At 37.8% G+C, this 21,970-nt stretch overlaps 2 protein-coding genes across 5 annotated transcripts in view; both read right to left on the bottom strand.

Annotated features, from left to right (window-relative positions):
• The window catches only part of LOC137103812 (uncharacterized), a 28,362-nt gene extending 18,532 nt beyond the window's left edge, over window positions 1–9,830 (bottom strand). For both annotated transcript variants that reach the window (XM_067484543.1, XM_067484623.1), the window contains exons 1-10: window positions 9,611–9,830; window positions 8,923–9,015; window positions 7,842–8,402; window positions 7,200–7,286; window positions 4,654–6,717; window positions 4,002–4,094; window positions 3,011–3,574; window positions 1,852–1,925; window positions 471–620; window positions 197–357 (exon numbers count right to left, since the gene is read on the bottom strand). In XM_067484543.1, coding sequence (XP_067340644.1) covers window positions 197–357; window positions 471–620; window positions 1,852–1,925; window positions 3,011–3,574; window positions 4,002–4,094; window positions 4,654–6,717; window positions 7,200–7,286; window positions 7,842–8,402; window positions 8,923–9,015; window positions 9,611–9,722 — 3,959 coding nt within the window. In that variant the 5' untranslated portion in view covers window positions 9,723–9,830. The remainder of the gene's footprint in view (window positions 1–196; window positions 358–470; window positions 621–1,851; window positions 1,926–3,010; window positions 3,575–4,001; window positions 4,095–4,653; window positions 6,718–7,199; window positions 7,287–7,841; window positions 8,403–8,922; window positions 9,016–9,610) is intronic.
• A 49-nt stretch (window positions 9,831–9,879) lies between these two features.
• On the bottom strand, window positions 9,880–21,530 carry LOC137103935 (uncharacterized). Of its 3 annotated transcripts, none has more exons than XM_067484813.1 (12): window positions 21,432–21,530; window positions 19,791–19,913; window positions 18,917–19,070; window positions 18,527–18,719; window positions 17,577–17,645; window positions 15,445–17,302; window positions 15,262–15,348; window positions 14,675–14,773; window positions 13,880–14,036; window positions 13,469–13,661; window positions 12,837–12,908; window positions 9,894–12,157 (listed from the first exon to the last, which is right to left on the bottom strand). In XM_067484813.1, exons 2-12 carry the CDS (start codon window positions 19,894–19,896, stop codon window positions 10,265–10,267), a joined length of 4,881 nt encoding a protein of 1,626 aa, XP_067340914.1. In that variant the 5' UTR covers window positions 19,897–19,913; window positions 21,432–21,530; the 3' UTR covers window positions 9,894–10,264. The 3 variants fall into 3 exon arrangements, with proteins under 3 accessions (XP_067340983.1, XP_067340914.1, XP_067340838.1); XM_067484737.1 differs by having other exon boundaries at window positions 12,837–12,911; XM_067484882.1 differs by lacking the exons at window positions 18,917–19,070; window positions 21,432–21,530 and having other exon boundaries at window positions 9,880–12,157; window positions 12,837–12,911; window positions 19,791–19,918.
• Window positions 21,531–21,970: the final 440 nt, after the last annotated feature.

Raw genomic sequence — 21,970 nt, forward strand, 5'->3', positions numbered from 1 at the left:
TGGAGGTTCAGATCAGCTACACAGGAAAACATGTTCACTGTGTTTTATTTAATAAAAGGCCTTCAGCAGTTAATGTTCCTGCCATAATAAATAAATTGATAATGTCTGGCTGACAGAAAACTAGAAAAAAACACATGAACACCATGATTTTGTACGTTGGTTTAGCACTCTATGAATAAGATTTTTACAGACTTACCTGAGACAGTAATGGCAGGTCTTTGTTGTCTGTCTGTTCATGGGGAACATCTCAAAAAGGCAGTTTTTGGAGCAGAAGACATCTTTGAAACCCTTCTTCTGGTAAGCAGTTTGTCCCTTCATCATGGGCTTTTTGCAGAAGGAGCACATCATTTCTATGTCCTGACAGGAAAAAGAACAAATGAAGATTTCATCATTATTATGTTACTGACTTATATAAATAAGTGCAGATGAGCTATTTCAACTAGAAACATGACAGGAGCGCGTTTCCTCACCTTTGCATCACTTGACTTGTTGTCGATGTCTGCTGACGGAGAAGACATTTCATACTTGTTGCTGCTTTTCTGCAGAGGCTGATCTTTCCCCAACAACCTCCTACAGACAGATGGTAACCGGGAAATGTGGATTGGACCCTGGATATTCTCCTATAATGAAACAGTTTTTGAAAAATATTTGAAAAAAACTGTAATGCTGATGGGATTATAATTATTTTTTTATATTACGATGGAAAATCAGGTTAAGTTGAAATGTATATATAATAGTAATTTATATTATATACGCAATATATTATGCCTATAACCACATCACACCCTCATATTATATTGCTGTTATTTAGCTCTGCCAACACAAATAAAACGGTAACTGACATGCTTATTGCAGAGCAACATAAAGAAAGAGCAGATTCCTGCCCACTATTTTAAGTATACATCACACCAAGCAGTGTCTAGCTGTTTAGATTCATGTACGTTTATCCGTAGGTTTCCATTTATGATGCCACCAGAGAAGAAAAGCATCTGTTGATAGTCGCTTTGGTGGAATGTGTGAATCTGGTGAGTTACCAGCTTGTTCTGACAGTTAACTGCTCCATGTCTTCCTGCTGTCAGTGGTTCGTGTCCAATAACTTTTAGCGAGCTTTCAGACCTGCGATACAATACGTTTTTGGTTAAGTCTATAGTTTTATGTCCACTCACTCCCACGATCCCTGTCGCTTCAAGTCCGGCATCAGACATTTTCTGTATGGCCCAGGCTCTCAGACTGTAGTTGGTGTAAGACGTGTGTTGGCAGACATGAACTCTAACCGAAAATCTAACCGGTAGCTGATTTATATGATGCGTTAAATCTGCCTAAAGTGCACGGTCCTGTCTACGGACTTATGGTCAATATTTATTTTTTTATTTATTTTAATTTTCCTTATATAGATTTAGTCTGAAAGCAGTTTAAAGCTCATGCTGTTTGCCTCACTTTGTTAGCTCTCCAATTAGTTAAGGTCGGATGAAGTCACATAAGCACACAGAGGTTTGCACCAAATTATCCAGGCTTCTTTCCTTCTCCTCATCCTCTCCTGACGCCCTTTCATTATTTATTTTAAATGTTAAAATCATCCATCTTTTCGGCGTAGTTTGTTACTGTGTAACAGTAAGCTACTGTAATTTCCAGTTAATAGAGCAGCTTTAAAGCGGAGGGATATATACAATTAAACTTCGCAGTGCTTTTATACTCTTAATACAATACTCATTGAATTACTATTGTCCAATCCAATTGCTTGGTCGGAACTGCCTGTTGTGCGATATAAAATATGTCATTATTAGTGACCAAGTTTTTATTAATAATAATAATAATTATTATTATTAGATTATTAGGAAATTAGACCCTTACAATCTCCAATTTGGGGATTAATATCTTCAGTTCTTTCATCCCAGTCATTGCAGCTGATAATTTGTTCTTCTTTTCTATAAATAAAGAAAAAACATGTTGGTGTAAACAAGTCTCGGTTATTCAGGTCAGATGAATAAAAATGCATGAAATTATTGTTCAGAGTATGAAGCCTAGCGATTTGTGCCTAGTGTTCCCAGCAGTGGCCTGTATCACAAAACAAGTTCAACTTATTCTGGCCATCCTTGATCACAGGAAAGACAAAGTGGGCTATTAACTGGCTCGATGAAACTTTAGCTCCTCTGGCTAACTCTGAAGTGTTTCGCAAAAGAGACATAGATCGTACTTAAAAGGGACATGGCAGGAACAGGAATTGATAAATTATGAAATGAAAACAATGATACTGTCTACAGTGTGAGCAAAAGAGATAATATTGTGTGTGAGTGTAAATAATATGATCACATAACTAGAACCGAATAAGTTGTAGAAACACTGGAAATAGTTTTAAATATTAAAGCACTGCTAACAAGAAACCATAAATTAGCACCTGATTATTATAATGGTCTTAGTGAATGTCTGCCAGAGCAGAGAGAGGAGTAGCTACTCTACATCAGTGTCATGTTGATTTGAAAGCATGGGAAATAGTAATATAACAGTATTAACACCTTTTCTCCTAATAAAAAGACCAATTGAAATCACAGGTTCTCATGTTATTCTGAATAGCAGTGATGAGTGTAAAAGCACTGATGCCATCAGGGATTATGTGGGAGTAACATCATCTTGTACAACTAAATTAATCATATTCATGTAGTCATTTCATAATAAACTCATTATAAAGTTCCTCTAAAGCATGGACTGGACCAGGTTGGCCATGGTTATCTACCCTGATTAAAAGTGATCCAGCTTTGTGATAGTGAGAAATAGCTGAAGCTTGTGATACAGCAGGCCCCAGGTTGTTTTTGGGTGAAAACAATAACTACTGGATGAATGCTTCTGAAGATCATTTAGAGCTGACTTTAGTAATTCCAGTTTTTACTCTAGCACCATTAACAAGCTAAAATTAACATATATTCACTGTGAAGCTTTAAATTTTTTCATACACATTGTGTCCTTTATATTTCATAACACCGTACCCTCGAGCACAACCATACATACATTTTACCTGCATCTAAAATGGCAGAAGAACTGCTGCTATCCACATCCATCCGATCAGTTTGTTCCTCTTCTTGATCAACATCATTCTCTGCTTCAACATCCATGGTTTCCTTAAGTTCTGTGTACGTGTTGTGCTTGTGAGATGAGCTGTCTTTCATCTTATTATCACTGATGTCCTTGTTCTGGTTTGCTGTTTCTTTGACACTTGTTTTCACTGGCATTAGTGCTAAGCCAACTGAATCACCATCTTTGTCACTTTCATAATTTCCACCGCCCTCATCTGTATCTATGTCCAAATCAAAGTCCATATTCATGTAATTATCATCGTCGTCATCACTAAAATAAATGCTTGTTGCATTCTCCTTACTAGGAGACAGTGTTTCTTCAGCTTTCTTCACAGGCATGTCCTCTGTTCTGTCTTCTTTTGGTGTGTTCTCATCATTTCTCTCATCACATGGTTCAGACTCCTCACTTCCGCTCTCTGGCCTCCTAGTCCTGGGTCGTCCACGTTTCCTCATGGAAAAACCTTTTTTTTTAGTTGATGAAACAGAGCGTCTTGAGGAGGACGGACCTGGAGAAGACAGTCAATGCGTTATCAGAGCATCTACACTTACCATTTAAAAATCCCTGCATTTCCATTGGAGCTAGGAACTACAAATGTTCCTCTGAATTATTTCTTCCAAATCCACAGATGTTACAGGTTACATAGATTTTCATTATCATTTAGGTTAATTCTCTAAAACAAAGTCACCTGACTTCAATATTAGCCTGAGATTAATCTCTAACACCCCCCTTAACAAGTCATCTTAAAGTTAATACCTGACTTAGGCTTATACTGTGTTTAACCTTTTACACTGAATTATTTTATACTACTGATGTTATAGCTTTAGTAAAACAGGGACACATGAAAACAAAAAAAGTGCAACTCGCTCCAGTCACCATACAGCTTACAGAAGGGCACAAAAGTCTTATGAAAAGGTTAGTGTTTAGCTACATACCACCTGACTGAACAGAACTTTCAGCTTCTTCATTGCCCTCCTTGTCATCGTCACCATCAGGTTTGTCAAACTCCACATCTGGCTGCAATTCATCTTCAGAGAAAAGTAAGCCATACGGTAAGTGTATTGAACCAAGTGCTCTAAGCGATATGGAGCGAATCATGCAATTATCTCAATAAGACAATTGTTTTCATAACATTAAAAACTTTCATTATCGAACCTGATATTATAATAAGGTTGGACTTATGCAAAAAATAAGCAATTTAGATTAAGAGCAACCTTCAAGGGAAACGTGGGGTTGATTGTGTTGCCCAAGGACATTTCAACATGTGGGAAGCAGGAACTGTGGATCAAACCTCAAACTGAACTAAAGCTGCCTTGTTACATGTAGGTGGCATTATACAAATTCTTGCCAGTCGTTCAATGTTATTACATTGACGGGTGGCAAAGATGAACTACGAAAGAAGCCTTCTAGCAAGAAGTGTTGTAGACACTTGTTTTGTTTGGTTTACAAATGTTCTAATGAAGGAAATGCACTTAACATTGTTAGTCTTCATAAGTAAACAGTTCCCTTTGTGGGAGTAACACTGCCTCTTAACCTTAGTTTCCAAAAACACTCAGGTCACCTTTAAATACTAAACCAGGCACAAACCTTCAATCTCAATTTCCTCAAGTGACTTCCCTTCAAATTTTTCAAGGCAGCCTTTCTCCATTGCTGAGAGTAGCTGTAGGATCCTTGCAATGTCAACAGCTGCCTCTGGCATCTGGTAGTACTCCCTGTCTGTTCGCATATCACGACCCAGCAGTTTGGCTAAATGACCAAGCTCATCATTTGTGAGGCTGAGAATCTGGAAAATTTTTGCCATGTGCTTACGAAAAAACTGAGACCTGAGGTTCTCCAGGTTCTTTGCACCGCACCGAGGTACTAAGGTGTTGATACACACGTGTCCCTGGAAGAAGCTTGTACATATGTTGACAGGCCTTGCAAATAAAAAGGGATTATTTTTATGTACACCACACGCTTCTCTCTTGTGCACCAGTAGGGTTATTGCATTGAGCAGTTCAGGGGTCAAAGTAACAACAACTTTTTTGCTCTCCGCTTTCTTCCCACACTTGCTCATAAGTTTGATCTTCATGAAACGTTTGCACAGAATTTGTTCAAAGTGTGATTGCACAACAGCAGCATCTTCCTGAAGCTCAGTCTCTTCCCTTTCATTGAAAGACTGGAGTGTGATTCTTGAAACATCTGATGCACTTTTGTTTAAGACTGAAACCAGTGCTACTGTCACCCTGAGAAGTGCAATATAGACCGGTGCGCTCTCATACATCGTGAGACTACTAACTGCAGAAGCTGCCGTCGTTTCCAAGTACTGGTAGAAAAGTTGCACGTCGTGTGTGAACGGGATGTTTGGTGCAGTGTTTGCCTTTAACTTTGATAGGGGAGCAGCCATCCATTCTTTTGCACACAGTGCCATAAATGTCTCTGCTTCCTGTATTGTTGCCAGATCAGCATCCTCTTTCAAAGCCCTGTGGTATTTCATGTTGCCCATTTTCCTGAGTGACCTTCCCAGTCTTAAGAAAGCAGCTGATCTATCAGAAGAGTTCGTCTCTCCATTAAAACCAGAGACTTCTCGGACAGCTTCCACAACTTTGCTGAAGTTTTTGGGTTTCAGAGCCTCCTCAAAGCTGCATATCGACTTTTTCCTTAGTGCTACCAGAAGTCTTCCCATATCTCTTAGCTTCCTTTTGAGGTCTTTATGTTTTATCTTCTTTGCTTTCATTTGGCACAAATACTGTGCCAAGTGCAGTATGTAAGAATCATTCCAAACTGCAGAAGAAATCTCATCGTTCTTTAGAGTTTTTAATATCTCTTTCACATCTGCTGAGATTTCTTGGGGAGTTGTCACTGTAGTGGCAACCAAAGAAGAGTTTTCATTGTTTGTAGCTGTTGGAGGTTTTTGGGACTTCCTGACTAAGCACTTTTGTAAGTGCTGCCACATCTCTCTGCGATCATACATCCCTTTGCAATATATGCAGGGTGCACAGGATCTTGAAAGGGTCGGCAAGTTTTTTCTTTTTCTAACTTTCAGTTCTCCACGGCCAGTCTTCAAAACCTCCTGGTTATGTTTGTCGTTTCCTCTGTTCCGTAACTTCTGCAGTCTAATTTTCCGTTCATTGGAGCATCGAGGTAACGCAAACACTTCAGCAATTTCAGCTTCTTGTTTTCTATGGGTGAAAAGGTGACGAGCAAGTTTGGACTGCGCTTTCCCGCAAACATAACAATGATTTCTGTTGGTATAGGAGGGGTTTTCATCCAGGTTAGCCTCCTTATTCTCTTGCTGGATGGATGAATCATCAATAAACGCCTGCTCTGAGCTGAACTCTTTGTCATTTTCATATTTTCCATCGCCGTCATCTGCATCTATGTCTGAGTAGACATCCACATTCATATAATCATCATCATCATTATCATCATCATCATTAAAATAAACCTTTGTTGCATCCTCTTTGCTAGGAAACAGAGTTTCTTCAGCTTTCTTCACAGGCATGTCCTCTGTCTTGTCTTCTTTCAGTGTGCTCTCATCATTTTCCTCATCGCATGGTTCAGACTCCTCACTTCTGCTCTCCAGCCTCCTGGTCCTGGGTCGTCCACGTTTTCTCATGGATAAACCTTCTTTTTTAGTCGATAAAACAGAGCATCTTGAGGAGGACGGACCTGGAGAAGACAGAGTCCATGTGTTAGATAAGCATCTAAACTTACTATTTAAAAATCCCCGCATTTCCATTGGAGCTAGGAACTCCAAATGTTCCTCTGACTTATTTCTTCCAAATCCACAGATGTTACAGGTTACATAGATTTTCGTTGTCAGTGAAGTAACAAAGTCACCTGAGTTAAATATTAATCTGAGAATAACCTTCCACCCCCATTAATTACTTATATTTAGTTAAGACTGTTAAGTTTTACTGGTGTTGGCATTAAGTTTACCATCAGAATATGTGACTTGGAGGTATACTGAATTTAACCTTTTACACAGTTTTATATCATATTACAGCTTTAGTGAAATAGGGACACATGCAAACAAAAAAAAACTAGCTACAACTAGCTCTAGTCAATATGCTGCTTACAGATGGGGGCAAAAGTTTGCGAACCTAATATTTTGTAAGGTCACATGAAAAGGTTAGTGTTTAGTTACATACCACTTGACTGAACAGAACTTGCAGCTTTTTCATTGTCCTCATTATCACCATCTGGTTTGTCGTACTCCAAATCCGGCCGCAATTCATCTTTAGAGAAAAGCAAGACATAAGTGTATTGTAAAGAGAGAACTGAGCAATATGGTTTCGATCACAATAAAGACAATGATGCAATTATCTTGAGCGAACAATAATTTTCATTGTATACAAAACCTTATCAATTATCCATGCTCATACTCTAATAAAGTTTAACTTGAATAAGCAGTTTAGATTGAGATCAACCTTCAAGGGCAACTTGAGGTTAAGTGTGATGCTCAACCTCATTAAAAGTGGGACACCTTTGTGAAAGTAAGTAATTGAGGTGAGATAGCTGGAGCATGTGAAACAGGAGGCCTGAGGTTGACAGTGTTGTTTTTGAGTAAATAGAAAAACTACTGCATGAATGGTTCTGAAGATCATTTAGAGCTCCGAGGTGCCAAGGGAATAATTTCTGCTGACTTTAGTAATTCCAGTTTTTACTCTAGCACCATTAACAAGCTAAAATTAAAATATATTCACTGTGAAGCTTTACATTTTTTCATACACATTGTGTCCTTTATATTTCATAACACCGTACCCTCGAGCACAACCATACATACATTTTACCTGCATCTAAAATGGCAGAAGAACTGCTGCTATCCACATCCATCCGATCAGTTTGTTCCTCTTCTTGATCAACATCATTCTCTGCTTCAACATCCATGGTTTCCTTAAGTTCTGTGTCCATGTTGTGCTTGTGAGATGAGCTGTCTTTCGTCTTATTATCACTGATGTCCTTGTTCTGGTTTGGTGTTTCTTTGACACTTGTTTTCACTGGCATTAGCGCTAAGCCAACTGAATCACAATCTTTGTCACTTTCATATTTTCCACCGCCCTCATCTGTATCTATGTCCAAATCAAAGTCCACATTCATGTAATTATCATCATCTTCACTAAAATAAATGCTTGTTGCATTCTGTTTGCTAGGAGACAGTGTTTCTTCAGCTTTCTCCACGGGCATGTCCTCTGTCCTGTCTTCTTTTGGTGTGTTCTCATCATTTCTCTCATCACACGGTTCAGATTCCTCACTTCCGCTCTCTGGCCTCCTGGTCCTGGGTCGTCCAAGCTTCCTCATGGAAAAACCTTTTTTTTTAGTTGATGAAACAGAGCGTCTTGAGGAGGACGGACCTGGAGAAGACAGACTCCATGTGTTATCAGAGCATCTACACTTACCATTTAAAAATCCCTGCATTTCCATTGGAGCTAGGAACTCCAAACGTTCCTCTGACTTATTTCTTCCAAATCCACAGATGTTACAGGTTACATAGATTTTCATTGTCATAAATCTCTAAAACAAAATCACCTGACTTCATTATTAATCTGGGAGAATTCTTCCACCCCTGTTACCTACTCATCTTCAGTTAATACTTCTAAGGTTTATTGGTGGCTGCATTATTTCCCCTTTTTCAAAGTTGTCATTAAGTTTGCCATCAGAATACCTGACTTAGGCTTATACTGTATTTAACCTTTTACACTGATGTATTTATTATACTACTGATGTTACAGCTTTAGTGAAATAGGGACACATGCAAATAAAAAAAAAAAGTGCAACTCGCTCCAGTCAACATGCTGCTTACAGATGGGTGCAAAAGTTTGTGACCTAATATTTTGTAAGGTCACATGAAAAGGTTAGTGTTTAGTTACATACCACTTGACTGAACAGAACTTTCAGCTTCTTCATCGTCCTCATTGTCATCGTCACCATCAGGTTTGTCGTACTCCAAATCCGGCTGCAGTTCATCTTCAGAGAAAGGCAAGACATAAGTGTATGGTAAAGATAGATCGGACCAATATGGCGTCAATCAAAATAAAGACAATATTCACAATTATGTCAATGACATTATTTTCATTGGATTAAAAAAAAAGTTTATTAACTTAAATTATCTATGCTGATATTCTAATAAAGTTGAACTTGAATAAGCAATCTAGATTATGAGCAACCTTCAAGGGCAATTTATGGTAGAGTGTGTTGCCCATAGACATTTCAACATGTGGGCAGCAGGAACTGTAGATCAAACCTCTGACCCTGTGCTTTGCAGATTGACCTAAAGCTGCCTTGTCACATGTCAGTGGAATCATACACATTATTGCCAGTTTAATGTTTCTGTATTGACAACTGGCAGAAATGCACCTATGAAATCTGATCATCAAAGGCAACGGAGGAAGCCTTAGAAGAGACTAGTTTCTTGGTTTTAGACAGGTTGTAATGAAAGAAGTGCAGTTAACATTGTTAGTCTTCATAAGTAAACAGTTCCCTTTGTGGGAGTAACACTGCCTCTTAACCTTAGTTTCCAAAAACACTCAGGTCACCTTTAAATACTAAACCAGGCACAAACCTTCAATCTCAATTTCCTCAAGTGACTTCCCTTCAAATTTTTCAAGGCAGCCTTTCTCCATTGCTGAGAGTAGCTGTAGGATCCTTGCAATGTCAACAGCTGCCTCTGGCATCTGGTAGTACTCCCTGTCTGTTCGGTAAGTGTATTGAACCAAGTGCTCTAAGCGATATGGAGCGAATCATGCAATTATCTCAATAAGACAATTGTTTTCATAACATTAAAAACTTTCATTATCGAACCTGATATTATAATAAGGTTGGACTTATGCAAAAAATAAGCAATTTAGATTAAGAGCAACCTTCAAGGGAAACGTGGGGTTGATTGTGTTGCCCAAGGACATTTCAACATGTGGGAAGCAGGAACTGTGGATCAAACCTCAAACTGAACTAAAGCTGCCTTGTTACATGTAGGTGGCATTATACAAATTCTTGCCAGTCGTTCAATGTTATTACATTGACGGGTGGCAAAGATGAACTACGAAAGAAGCCTTCTAGCAAGAAGTGTTGTAGACACTTGTTTTGTTTGGTTTACAAATGTTCTAATGAAGGAAATGCACTTAACATTGTTAGTCTTCATAAGTAAACAGTTCCCTTTGTGGGAGTAACACTGCCTCTTAACCTTAGTTTCCAAAAACACTCAGGTCACCTTTAAATACTAAACCAGGCACAAACCTTCAATCTCAATTTCCTCAAGTGACTTCCCTTCAAATTTTTCAAGGCAGCCTTTCTCCATTGCTGAGAGTAGCTGTAGGATCCTTGCAATGTCAACAGCTGCCTCTGGCATCTGGTAGTACTCCCTGTCTGTTCGCATATCACGACCCAGCAGTTTGGCTAAATGACCAAGCTCATCATTTGTGAGGCTGAGAATCTGGAAAATTTTTGCCATGTGCTTACGAAAAAACTGAGACCTGAGGTTCTCCAGGTTCTTTGCACCGCACCGAGGTACTAAGGTGTTGATACACACGTGTCCCTGGAAGAAGCTTGTACATATGTTGACAGGCCTTGCAAATAAAAAGGGATTATTTTTATGTACACCACACGCTTCTCTCTTGTGCACCAGTAGGGTTATTGCATTGAGCAGTTCAGGGGTCAAAGTAACAACAACTTTTTTGCTCTCCGCTTTCTTCCCACACTTGCTCATAAGTTTGATCTTCATGAAACGTTTGCACAGAATTTGTTCAAAGTGTGATTGCACAACAGCAGCATCTTCCTGAAGCTCAGTCTCTTCCCTTTCATTGAAAGACTGGAGTGTGATTCTTGAAACATCTGAAGCACTTTTGTTTAAGACTGAAACCAGTGCTACTGTCACCCTGAGAAGTGCAATATAGACCGGTGCGCTCTCATACATCGTGAGACTACTAACTGCAGAAGCCGCCGTCGTTTCCAAGTACTGGTAGAAAAGTTGCACGTCGTGTGTGAACGGGATGTTTGGTGCAGTGTTTGCCTTTAACTTTGATAGGGGAGCAGCCATCCATTCTTTTGCACACAGTGCCATAAATGTCTCTGCTTCCTGTATTGTTGCCAGATCAGCATCCTCTTTCAAAGCCCTGTGGTATTTCATGTTGCCCATTTTCCTGAGTGACCTTCCCAGTCTTAAGAAAGCAGCTGATCTATCAGAAGAGTTCGTCTCTCCATTAAAACCAGAGACTTCTCGGACAGCTTCCACAACTTTGCTGAAGTTTTTGGGTTTCAGAGCCTCCTCAAAGCTGCATATCGACTTTTTCCTTAGTGCTACCAGAAGTCTTCCCATATCTCTTAGCTTCCTTTTGAGGTCTTTATGTTTTATCTTCTTTGCTTTCATTTGGCACAAATACTGTGCCAAGTGCAGTATGTAAGAATCATTCCAAACTGCAGAAGAAATCTCATCGTTCTTTAGAGTTTTTAATATCTCTTTCAGATCTGCTGAGATTTCTTGGGGAGTTGTCACTGTAGTGGCAACCAAAGAAGAGTTTTCATTGTTTGTAGCTGTTGGACGCTTTAGAGACTTCCTGACTAAGCACTTTTGTAAGTGCTGCCACATCTCTCTGCGATCATACATCCCTTTGCAATATATGCAGGGTGCACAGGATCTTGAAAGGGTCGGCAAGTTTTTTCTTTTTCTAACTTTCAGTTCTCCACGGCCAGTCTTCAAAACCTCCTGGTTATGTTTGTCGTTTCCTCTGTTCCGTAACTTCTGCAGTCTAATTTTCCGTTCCTTGGAGCATCGAGGTAACGCAAACACTTCAGCAATTTCAGCTTCTTGTTTTCTATGGGTGAAAAGGTGACGAGCAAGTTTGGACTGCGCTTTCCCGCAAACATAACAATGATTTCTGTTGGTATAGGAGGCGTTTTCATCCAGGTTAGCCTCCTCATTCTCTTGCTGGATGGATGAATCATCAATGGACTTCTTGCTCTGCTGTTTAGAGGATCCCAATTCTGTAAAATCTGTTATGTCACTGAAATCCTGAGGCTGCTGTCTGTTGTTGCTTGAAGAGTCATCATCACTACTTGGGTCATCAGGGACATAGTCATCGCCACAGCAGGAGTCTGCTGAACTAGAGGCCTCAGCCTGCAGATATGAACAATCATACACTTTTGGTTACAATCCCAAAGACAAAACAGTGCTAATCTGGTACTGCAGTAGTGATCTAGTGCTATAAAACACCAACATTAAGTGCTTACTATTCTTGACATTAGATGGATTTCTTTTAGTTTTCTTTCTCTAACTTTGTTTAGCTTATGTTCTTATGTCTGCCTCACTTAGTTCAAAAACAGACTGCACCAATGTATAAATGCACATACATGCAAAACTACTTTTTGATTTATGCTTGATGCATGCAATCCTGATGCGTTTTAATAAAAACTGGAGATTAAAAATCTTTTTTAGTCTTACTCAATCTCTACCAGCATCACAAATATAATAGTTGACTTGAATAAATGCAGTAATGCTGCACTAGTCCAAGTCTGACCATTAAGGCCATTGACCATTGTGAATTTCCCGCTAGGATGAATACAGTGTCTATCTCTCTGTCTGTCTATCTATCTGGACTAAAGGACAAAGTAGTCCCAATGTGGGCCCTTATTTTAAACATGTAACCTCAATTAAGAACCACAGAACATAATAATGATTTAAAAGACAAATAAGTTCTGAACATCCCTATTAGAGAAACCAAAATGACAATATCAAATCTTTAGTGTAAACCCACATTTGCCTGGCATTTAATAAGGCAGAGATCCTAAACACCCACCCTTTCATTCCCTGGGAAGGAAGCAGTTCCTTTTACGTCTGTTTGTGAGGTTTTCTGCTTTTCACTCGGCTCCTGCTAATATAAAGAAGGAATGGTAAATATTTCAAAGGTGCACTGTGACTTTGATTGTATGGTGTTGCAATGGCAAATGAGCTGCAAATATTTTTTACAAATGCTGTAATGTACACTATTTCAACAGTGTGGTATTTAGTCCAGCCAACTAGTGTATTTGGTTTTTTTTTAAGGCTCTGTCTCTTCAGCAAGAAACTTACAGTTACAGAACATTATCCGTTAAATTTGATTTAAACTTAAAATTACATTCAGAACTCAAGCTGATAATGGTTTAAAGATCTGAACATTAGTCAAGTCTGGTTGAACTGATCCTGTTGATATACTGTATTTATTTTATGAATCGAGTTACTTTTTGTAGATTAGTTTACATATTCTAAAGGCCTAATAAAAAAAGGGACAGGGGCAGCAAATTAGCTGTATGCTAAAGTCCCCATGTGCACACATGTATTAATAGATGTATTCTAAATATTTCATGACAATATGGGAAGAAAAAAAAATATTTGTTCAAAAAAATGGGATACCAAAAAAAAAGAAAGGCACATTTAATTTAATCCACCCACCACTGAGCGCCATGGGTAAGGTAAGTCCCCATAGTTGTATGTTATTTCCTCGCCTGCAGATATCTTCTTCAGCGCAAACAGACACAAGTGTGGCTTTTCCTCCCATTCAATCTTCTTCATTTCACAGTTGGGAGTTATATGGTCATCATTCACAAGCCTTCCAAGGCTCCCATCTTCCTCCGAGGCATCAATGCTGCAAACACAATACTCTTAATGACACTTCAAAATGTTTATCACAGTGACAGTGACTTGGAGAAACATCAGTTTTATTTTCAAACTTAACTTTCCTGGCTGATAAAGCATTTGGATATTATATCCTTTACATTCTGCAAGCTTTGCAACATTCCATGCATAAAGGTAAAATCTTTAAGTATTTCCTTTTAGGCCATTTTGCTTAACTAGTAAACTCACCACCAGTTTGTTCCATTCCATGAAAAATCAAACAAATAATATTCCAGAGCATCTCCGCAGTTCTTTTTCTTGGTTTCTTTGCAAGTTAGGATGTTCCCCCGATATTCAACAACAAAGGCAGATGGTTCAATGGATTTATGAGTGAACACACCTCTCCCTGAAAAGGAAGGAAGAAAATAAAAACAAAAAGTCCCTTCCAGTTTTAAACAACAGAAACATGAAGTCTGCACATACGAAAACCAGTGGATATTATGCTGTAGGTATATTATAGGAAACAGAAAGAAATAAAAACCCTAATCTTAAAAATCTTAAGTTAAGGTCCACATTATAGAATATATTTATGCTCTTCCTCCAGTGCTGAAGAATGTGTGGTTGAAAACATGTTTGAAAAAAAGAATACGAACATGTCTGGCACAAGGCCTTCATCAGGGAAATTGGATGAAAACTCTGGAAAACCCCAGTTGGAGTTCAAGGCTTCATTAATAAATCGTTAGCCTTTCATGCTCCTTTCATCATCAATCACTGTAAATAGAATTTAATAAACACTTTGACTCACACAACTAGGTTTTATTTTTGTGAGAGAATAAGGGCAAAAAAGTCTTGAAACTGCACATTGGACATGGAGTGAAAACTGTACTTAAAATAACACGACTGCTTCCAAATTGTTCATAACTAACAGTAACGTCTAAAAAAAAAAAGCTTCACATAACATAAAATGGATACAATGGGGTTAGTATACCACCAACAACACTGGGACATAAATAAAAAGAAAAATGAGGGAGAAGCATCACCAACCTTTAAACGCGTCAATATATTTTCCTCCCAGAAATGGTTTGTCTTTGCAAGCTTTGATGTGCTCCAGGGCATCTTGTTTTGGGGTCAGTTGTCTGTCATCTAGAGATTTATACAAAAACATTAAAGCAGTGGCAATTCACTCATATACAACCCTAGATAGATCCATTTTTAAAAAACTTGTTTTAATTATACCCTTATACATTAACGTTGCAGATTTTTTGGCTGAATTTGTCTTTTTTTTTTGTGCAAACCTACTTTCTGTCCTTTCTGCACACCTTGCCAAACGTGTGCACTCAATAACTCTTGAGCTTTATAACTGTAGCCACATTAATTAGTTGAACATGAAAATGAATACATACATATTTAAAGCAATACAGTGTAACTGGATGTCAACTTTGTTAATTTTTTTTCTCTTATATTCCAGCATATATTTAAAGGATGTATGTGCTAGAAAAGAAGATAAAGCAGTGTGCATTATACAGAGAACTTCAATCTAACTGTCCATCTTTGCCAAGAGGAACATTTTACAATTAAAGTGTGAATATTACAGATACACAGATGCAAGATGCGTTGTCTTCTCAACTTACCGCTCTGCTGGATATCTGATACGTCATTCTTCCTGTTCACATCACTGGTTTTAAGGCTGCATTTCTCCACATCGGGCTCCAATTCATCTTAAATTATTATAAAATATATACACTGTATTGCACAGTTGAGAGAAGGCATTAATTTGTAGTTGAAGATGTTATTTGCGATCACAGGACACATACCTTCAATCTCAATTTCACCTAGAGAGTTTCCTTCAAATCTTTCAAGAGACCCTTTTTCCTTTGCCAGAAGCAGTTTAGCAATCTTTGCAAGATCCACAGCTGCCTCTGGTGACCGATAAAAGTCCCTGTCAGTCCTGATGTCACAGCCCAGCAGTTTAGCAAGGTGACTGAGCTCGTCATTCTCCAGGTTCAGAATTTGGAAAATTCTTGTAATGTGCTTTTGAAAGCGCGTTGACCTAAGATAGGCTGGTTTCTTTGCATTACACAGGCTTGCAAAGGACCTGCTGCAGCCTGCTCCGTGGTACAAGCTTGAATCTGAACCATCAGGCTGTGCAAACAAGAAAGGATTGTCTCTGTGTACGCCACATGACATTCTCTTGCTCACAAGGAGAGTTATTGCATTGACAAGTTCAGAAGTCAACAACACGGCAACATTTTGTCCGTTCTTGCTCGGGATGTTTATTCTGATGAAGTTTTTGGACAACACCTGGGTAGTGTCGCCACTTTCCTGAAATGACTTCAGTGTCATCCTTGAAACCTCATATGCACCTTTGTTCAAGACAAATGCTTGTGCAAGTGTTACTCTGCAAAGTGCATTGTAGACCTGTGGGCTTTCGTACATTTTAATGGATGCGATGGCAGAAGCTGATGTTGCTTCTAAGTACATGTAGAAAGCCTGCACGTCCTGTGTGAAAGGTATTGTAGATGGGCAGTTTACGTTTCGCGCATTCAACGAAGCATAGGCTGTGTGGGAGACAAGCTCGTTCCATTCTTCGGCACACAGTGCCACGAATGTCTTAGCGTCGGCCACTGTCTGCTCATTGTTGTCAGTTCTGTTGAGGAGGAAGATGGAGATATTTTTGAGTGAATGTCCTAATTTTATAGCAAGACTTGGTTTTTTATAGCTCTGTGTCTTTTCACTGAAACAAGCCATGCCTTTGATGGTATCAACAACTTTGTAGAAGTTTTTGGGTTTTATAGCCTCTTCAAAGCTGAAAATCGACTTTTCATGCAGCGCTAACAAGAGTCTTCCCATTTCTCTTAACCTCTGTCTGATGCGCATCTCTTTTTGATAACTTCCATACTTCTCCAATAGATAGCGTGCCAGCTGTAGGAGAAGGTTATCATTTTGAATCACGAAAGCAGTCTCATCTTGTTTCATGGCTGAAAGCAATTTCCACACATCAGATTGAGAATTCTCAGGCAATGATGACTCAGCAGCATCAATTTGATTCAAGACTCTCTTTTTGCCAGGTTTTGAAACCTTGTGTGAAACTTTTTTAGGGCATCTGGCCACGTGCCTCCACATCTCTGCACGACTAAACATACCTCTACAATACAGACAGTGCACATATGCTTTAGCCCTGAATTTTGTGGCCGTGGGTCGTCTTTTTGGTTTTAAATCTCCACTGTTTTTCCTAAACACCTCTTGGTTGTGTTTGTAATTTCCTCTGTTACGTAACTCATTGAGCAGATTTTTTCGTTCCTTGGACTTTTTGGGTAATGCTAAGGCTTCAGCAATATCTGGCTCATCTTTAGCATGCTTGAAAAGATGGCGAGAAATTTTAGTCAAACCTTTTCCGCAAACGTAACAAAAATTTTTCTTGGTTATTGACAGGCCTTTAGGCTTTTGTTTATGCTCATTAGCTGGGTTATCGTCATCTGTGCTCAAATCTGCCTCATCTGGTTCATAGTCTTCATCAGAGCACGGATCAGAGCCCTCAGAAGCCTCATCCTCTTGCACAGGGCTCTCTTGCACAGACTCGTTGTCAGAGCCATCACTGCCATGGCTTTGTTCGCTCTCAGGTATTTTATCACCAACAGAGCCGAATTCCTCAGAGTGGGAAGTGTCCTCATGCTGGAAAATAAAAATCTGAATTAATACATTTTATAGTAGTAGATGGCATTGGTGGCATATTGCTTTGATGTTTTCTCCTTGACTTAGATTTTTGCTTGCCTTGTACCTCACTTGTAAGTCGCTTTGGATAAAAGCGTCTGCTAAATGAATAAATGTAAATGTAAATGTAAATGGTGGTACATGACTTGAAAGGTACACTCACGAACAAAATTATTTAACAGTAGTTTCTAAACAGCTTTCACACATTACTATAAATATATATAGGCTTTACTACCTTTTTTTCGCTTGTTGGTGATGTATCATAACGGTCTGTGTTTGAAGTACTCGGTTCAACACAGGACTCCTGTAAGTGTCAAAGGTGACATAAAAAATCATGTAAAAACACTGTAATATTCCTGTACAATGAACCACAAATCTCAATATCTGGGGGTAAGGGTTAGTTAAAATATAACCTTTGTTGGCAAGATGTATGCTGACCCCAATATGGATTTTAAAAAAACACTAATTTCATAAATACACACACTACATTAACCATAATAATTAATCTAAAATGAAATACTTTTTAAAATATGAAAAGTGAAATTTTCTTCTTTGCCAAAAACAAAATAAAAAATACCACAAAAGTGTTATTGAATTAGCAGATATGTAATGTGTTGTTCCTTTAAAAGTGACAGTTTTAATAAACATTTTAATAAGATTAAATGATTTATTATTATTATTATTATTATATATACAGACTAACCTGTATAAATAAAAACATTAATAATAAAATTGGATTAAATAATGAATAAACTGACATTACACCTGCAAGACCAAAGATAAACACTTTTCAGATTTGCTCATGGATTTGTTATTGCAGGGTAACAATGAAAACAATAATAATAATATACAATTAACACCTACAATGGCCTTCAGTTACAACAGAGGGTTTGACCTGGAAATTCTAAGTCAAAAAATAAATAGAAATGGAAATTGAGGAAAAAAGGTGAGTAACAAAATAAGGAAAATAGCTGAGGAAGATAAAAAGGAAGTTAAAAGTTAATTTTCGACAATCTCACTTCTTTGCTGTTTCCAATAAAACCAAATTTCAACAAAAGATCAAAGATTTATCCTAGTACTTTTTTTGAAAAATACGTGCAGTGCTCATTAGTGTGTGCTTCTGCACAGTATCTAAAATCCTCAGACTACAAAATGAAACAAGGTTTTTTATTTGCATGAACACACCAAAGAGCGCCATGGGTAAGAAGAGTGCCCATAGTTATATGTTATCTCCTCGCCTGGAGATATTTTTTTCACAGAAAACAGGCACAAGTGTGGCTTCCCCTCCCATTCAATCTTCTTCATTTCACAGTTAGGATTTATGTTATTATCATTCACAAGCCTCCCAAGGGTCCCATCTTCTGTTGAGGCATCAGTGCTGTGAGGAAATAAAAAACAAACAACAAACAAACAAAGAAAAAAAAACAAACATACAATTACAACTTTAACCATTGTTAAAATTACATTTAACTATATTGTTTAAGCCATGCAACCATATTAATACACTGTAGGAAAAAAAAAAAAAAAAAACATCTGTTGATATAAAAACTAAAAACCAAGCAGACAACAACATACCACCACTGTGCTCCTTTCCATGTGAACTCATATAAATATTTATTCACAGTATCATATTTCCTGGGTTTTGGCTTTTTGCGACATAAGATTATCCCACGATATTCAACAACAAATGTGGATGGTTCAATGGTTTTGTTGGTGAACACTCCTCTCCCTAGAAAAGCAAATTTTATGATACATTTTATTTCAATAAACAAATTTCAAAGCTTTTCTTGTCATTCAAATAATACGACACTTCATATCCATCTTACATCTAAATGCGTTACTTTTAAGTTTTATTATGGCATAATTGACATTTGTCCTTAGTCTGTCTTTACTAAATGCAATGTCATAATCTTCTCAGCAAATCTTATGTTAATATCCTAAGAACAGAAAGAACAGTAATATACCTATTATAAGTTATAAGTGTCAGAAAGACAAATAAGCAGAGATGAGTGCAGCACTGGGGGAGAAAAGCACTCATTACTTTTGCAATTTGTGCCATTTTAGACACAAAACATTTCAAGTTGATTTACTCATTAAACATTGCTTTCTACTCCCAAAATGTATGTGTATCTCACTGATTAATTTCCTAATCAAAATACATCTATAAGCATATAAATTCAAATGAAATAAAAAGGTAAACCAAAGGAACACAGTAGCAAAGGTATAACCTTGTAAAAGGAGAATTTCATGGCAGATCCACTGTATTTGATTGTATTAAATTGCACAGGTGGTCATAATATTATGCCTGATTGCTATATGTTTAAATCCTTTAGAAGCACATAGACAAAAATAGGTTCAAAAAGACTGATTACACTAGCCCGCCATTGAGTAATACCATAAATAATACCTTCACAATTAATATTCAGACTGATCAGTTATGTACACCTACCTTTAAAGCAGTCTATAAACCTTTCTTCCAGAAAGGGTTTATCTTTATAATAAACTATGTGCTCCAGGGCATCTTGCTCAGGAGTCAGTTGCCTTCTCTGTTCCATGACAGCTAGATGATCTTCTATTGATTAAAGAATAAGGATTGGGTGATATAGGACGTGATGAACATATTTTCAAAAAAACTTAAAATTCAGAAACTGTGGCTCATCTCTCAATATGCTTGGAACAACAAGGACCCTGAAAATTTTCAGTTTTAAAGGATGGTTACTCTAAATATTGATTCGATTTTTCCATTTATTCTATTGAATCAAAACAATTCTTGGCATTGTTATGAATGTGGTGTAACATCACTTTGGACCGAAACAATGCTTCATACAGTATGTCTGCATAAACATTGATATTTCTGTTCAAGTATATTATGCCAATTACAATTACAACCCTTTACAAGTACTGTTGTGTAGTGTTAGTACATTTAAATAAAGGATCTGATTACTTAATTCAACACTGGCATACTGTAATCTCTAAAAACAACTCAAGCATATATTCAACCCACGACAGTCCCACAACTACTTGAGTCTCATCAGACAATAAGGTTTTAACAAGTTTTAATTTTTAGGACTAGGTTAGCTTATAAAATCTGCTTTCTTTTAGTTTGTGCTGGGCCATATACGGAAATAATTCAAATTTCTGTTTTTGAACGATGTGGAAAATGCCAAAATCGAAAACATCTGGATTGTAACTCGCTCTGTTGTCATTTAAACGACAGCATCAGCTCCTCGGAATTACGACAGTACTGTAAGCTGTCCGTTGCCTTGGAGACACTGGCACGTGTGTTGGCTTTACCTGCTAAAAACCTAAACAAATCGCGGCGACAGCAGATGAAAACAACTATAAAGGAAACTAATGACATGGGAACATACATCTTTGCCCCTGTCGCTTACCTTTTATGCACGAACTCTACATTAAAAGAAAATAACGCTCTATCTTAATATAAGCCGTAGCAGGAACCGTGTGACGGCGCCGTCTGCGCCTGCGCTGTTGCATTCAGGGACAGAGAGAGTGTAGGTCACCTGTGCTTCGAAGGCGTTTATAGCGCCATATGCAATTGGTTCTGTTGGCCATTATTTTTTTCTTATTGTCATACAGCTGCTCCTTATATGATTATTTCTAGTCTTCACAATATGAAAGAAGGAAATTTTTAGTATTGGCCTAGTTATTGGAAAGCAGCACATAAATCAATCTTTTAATTATGTTGTGTCTACAGCCCATGTAGAAAAAAAAACCTGGAGAATTCCAGTTTAACCATATTTTGAAGAGACCTACTTTTAGTGTTTGAAACTTTTACACGTGTAAATTCTGGTATGTACGAAAAAACACAATAATGTTGGCAACTAGGTAAGTTTACAGTAGTGTCAGAAGGACATAGTCTTATTGCATTTGCATCAAACTAGTCTTGTTCAAATAAAGTTGTACCTGACTTCTGCTAAATCTGTATTGCAAACATGGCATGCTAGCATGCTAACAATAAATAACCACTCTTAAGCAAGCTATCCAAACTTTACATTTCGTCATTGCTTAACAATGACTTAAATTAATGTTATGCAACAAATATATCATTTTCACATTGAGCAGCATTTACCTTTTCTTCAATATTCCAAAATAGAGGCAAAGAGGGTTAAAAACATAGCTAACACACTAGCAGCCATGTTCTCTTTCTGTCGTCCTTTCGAGACGCCCCGTGACTTTGACGTTACTTTATTTACGACGAAGGGTGGCAAATCGAGCCAATCACTGAGTTTAATGTCATTGATTGACTGTCAAAGCAGCCAATCAGCGCTCAACAAAGTTTCCGCCACGGGGAGCAGCGCTGGACAGCTATAAACACGAAGGTTTATGAGGACAGTATTATGATGTTTACACTGTCCTCATATGCAGCTATATGAATAAAATACACTTACCCAAGTACGGACTTCCCTGAACATTTCTTTATAATATCACTGGATACCTGCTCCCTTTTATATAATTATAATGCATTTTGACTCCACAAGTTTTATATTTTCTGAATGTGTCCCTATATTCAGGGTTACAGTCTAAGTAATACTCATGTGCAGAATTCCACTTAATTTTAAGATCTTTGCATGCAAGACAAGCTTAAAAGATTTTTTAATATTTAATATC

This window comes from Channa argus, chromosome 1, assembly GCF_033026475.1.
Source record: "Channa argus isolate prfri chromosome 1, Channa argus male v1.0, whole genome shotgun sequence".
NCBI lineage: Eukaryota > Metazoa > Chordata > Actinopteri > Anabantiformes > Channidae > Channa > Channa argus.

What these genes read in the sequence shown, in the direction of transcription:
- LOC137103935 (XM_067484737.1), bottom strand. Translation starts at nt 19,896, where the DNA reads ATGGAACAGAGAAGGCAACTGACTCCTGAGCAAGATGCCCTGGAGCAC. An exon ending in CTTACCCATGGCGCTCTTTG is followed by an intron (nt 17,646 to 18,526) that starts GTGTGTTCATGC and finishes TGACACTTACAG; the next exon opens with GAGTCCTGTGTTGAACCGAG. An exon ending in CTTACCCATGGCGCTCAGTG is followed by an intron (nt 12,912 to 13,468) that starts GTGGGTGGATTA and finishes TCTTTATATTAG; the next exon opens with CAGGAGCCGAGTGAAAAGCA.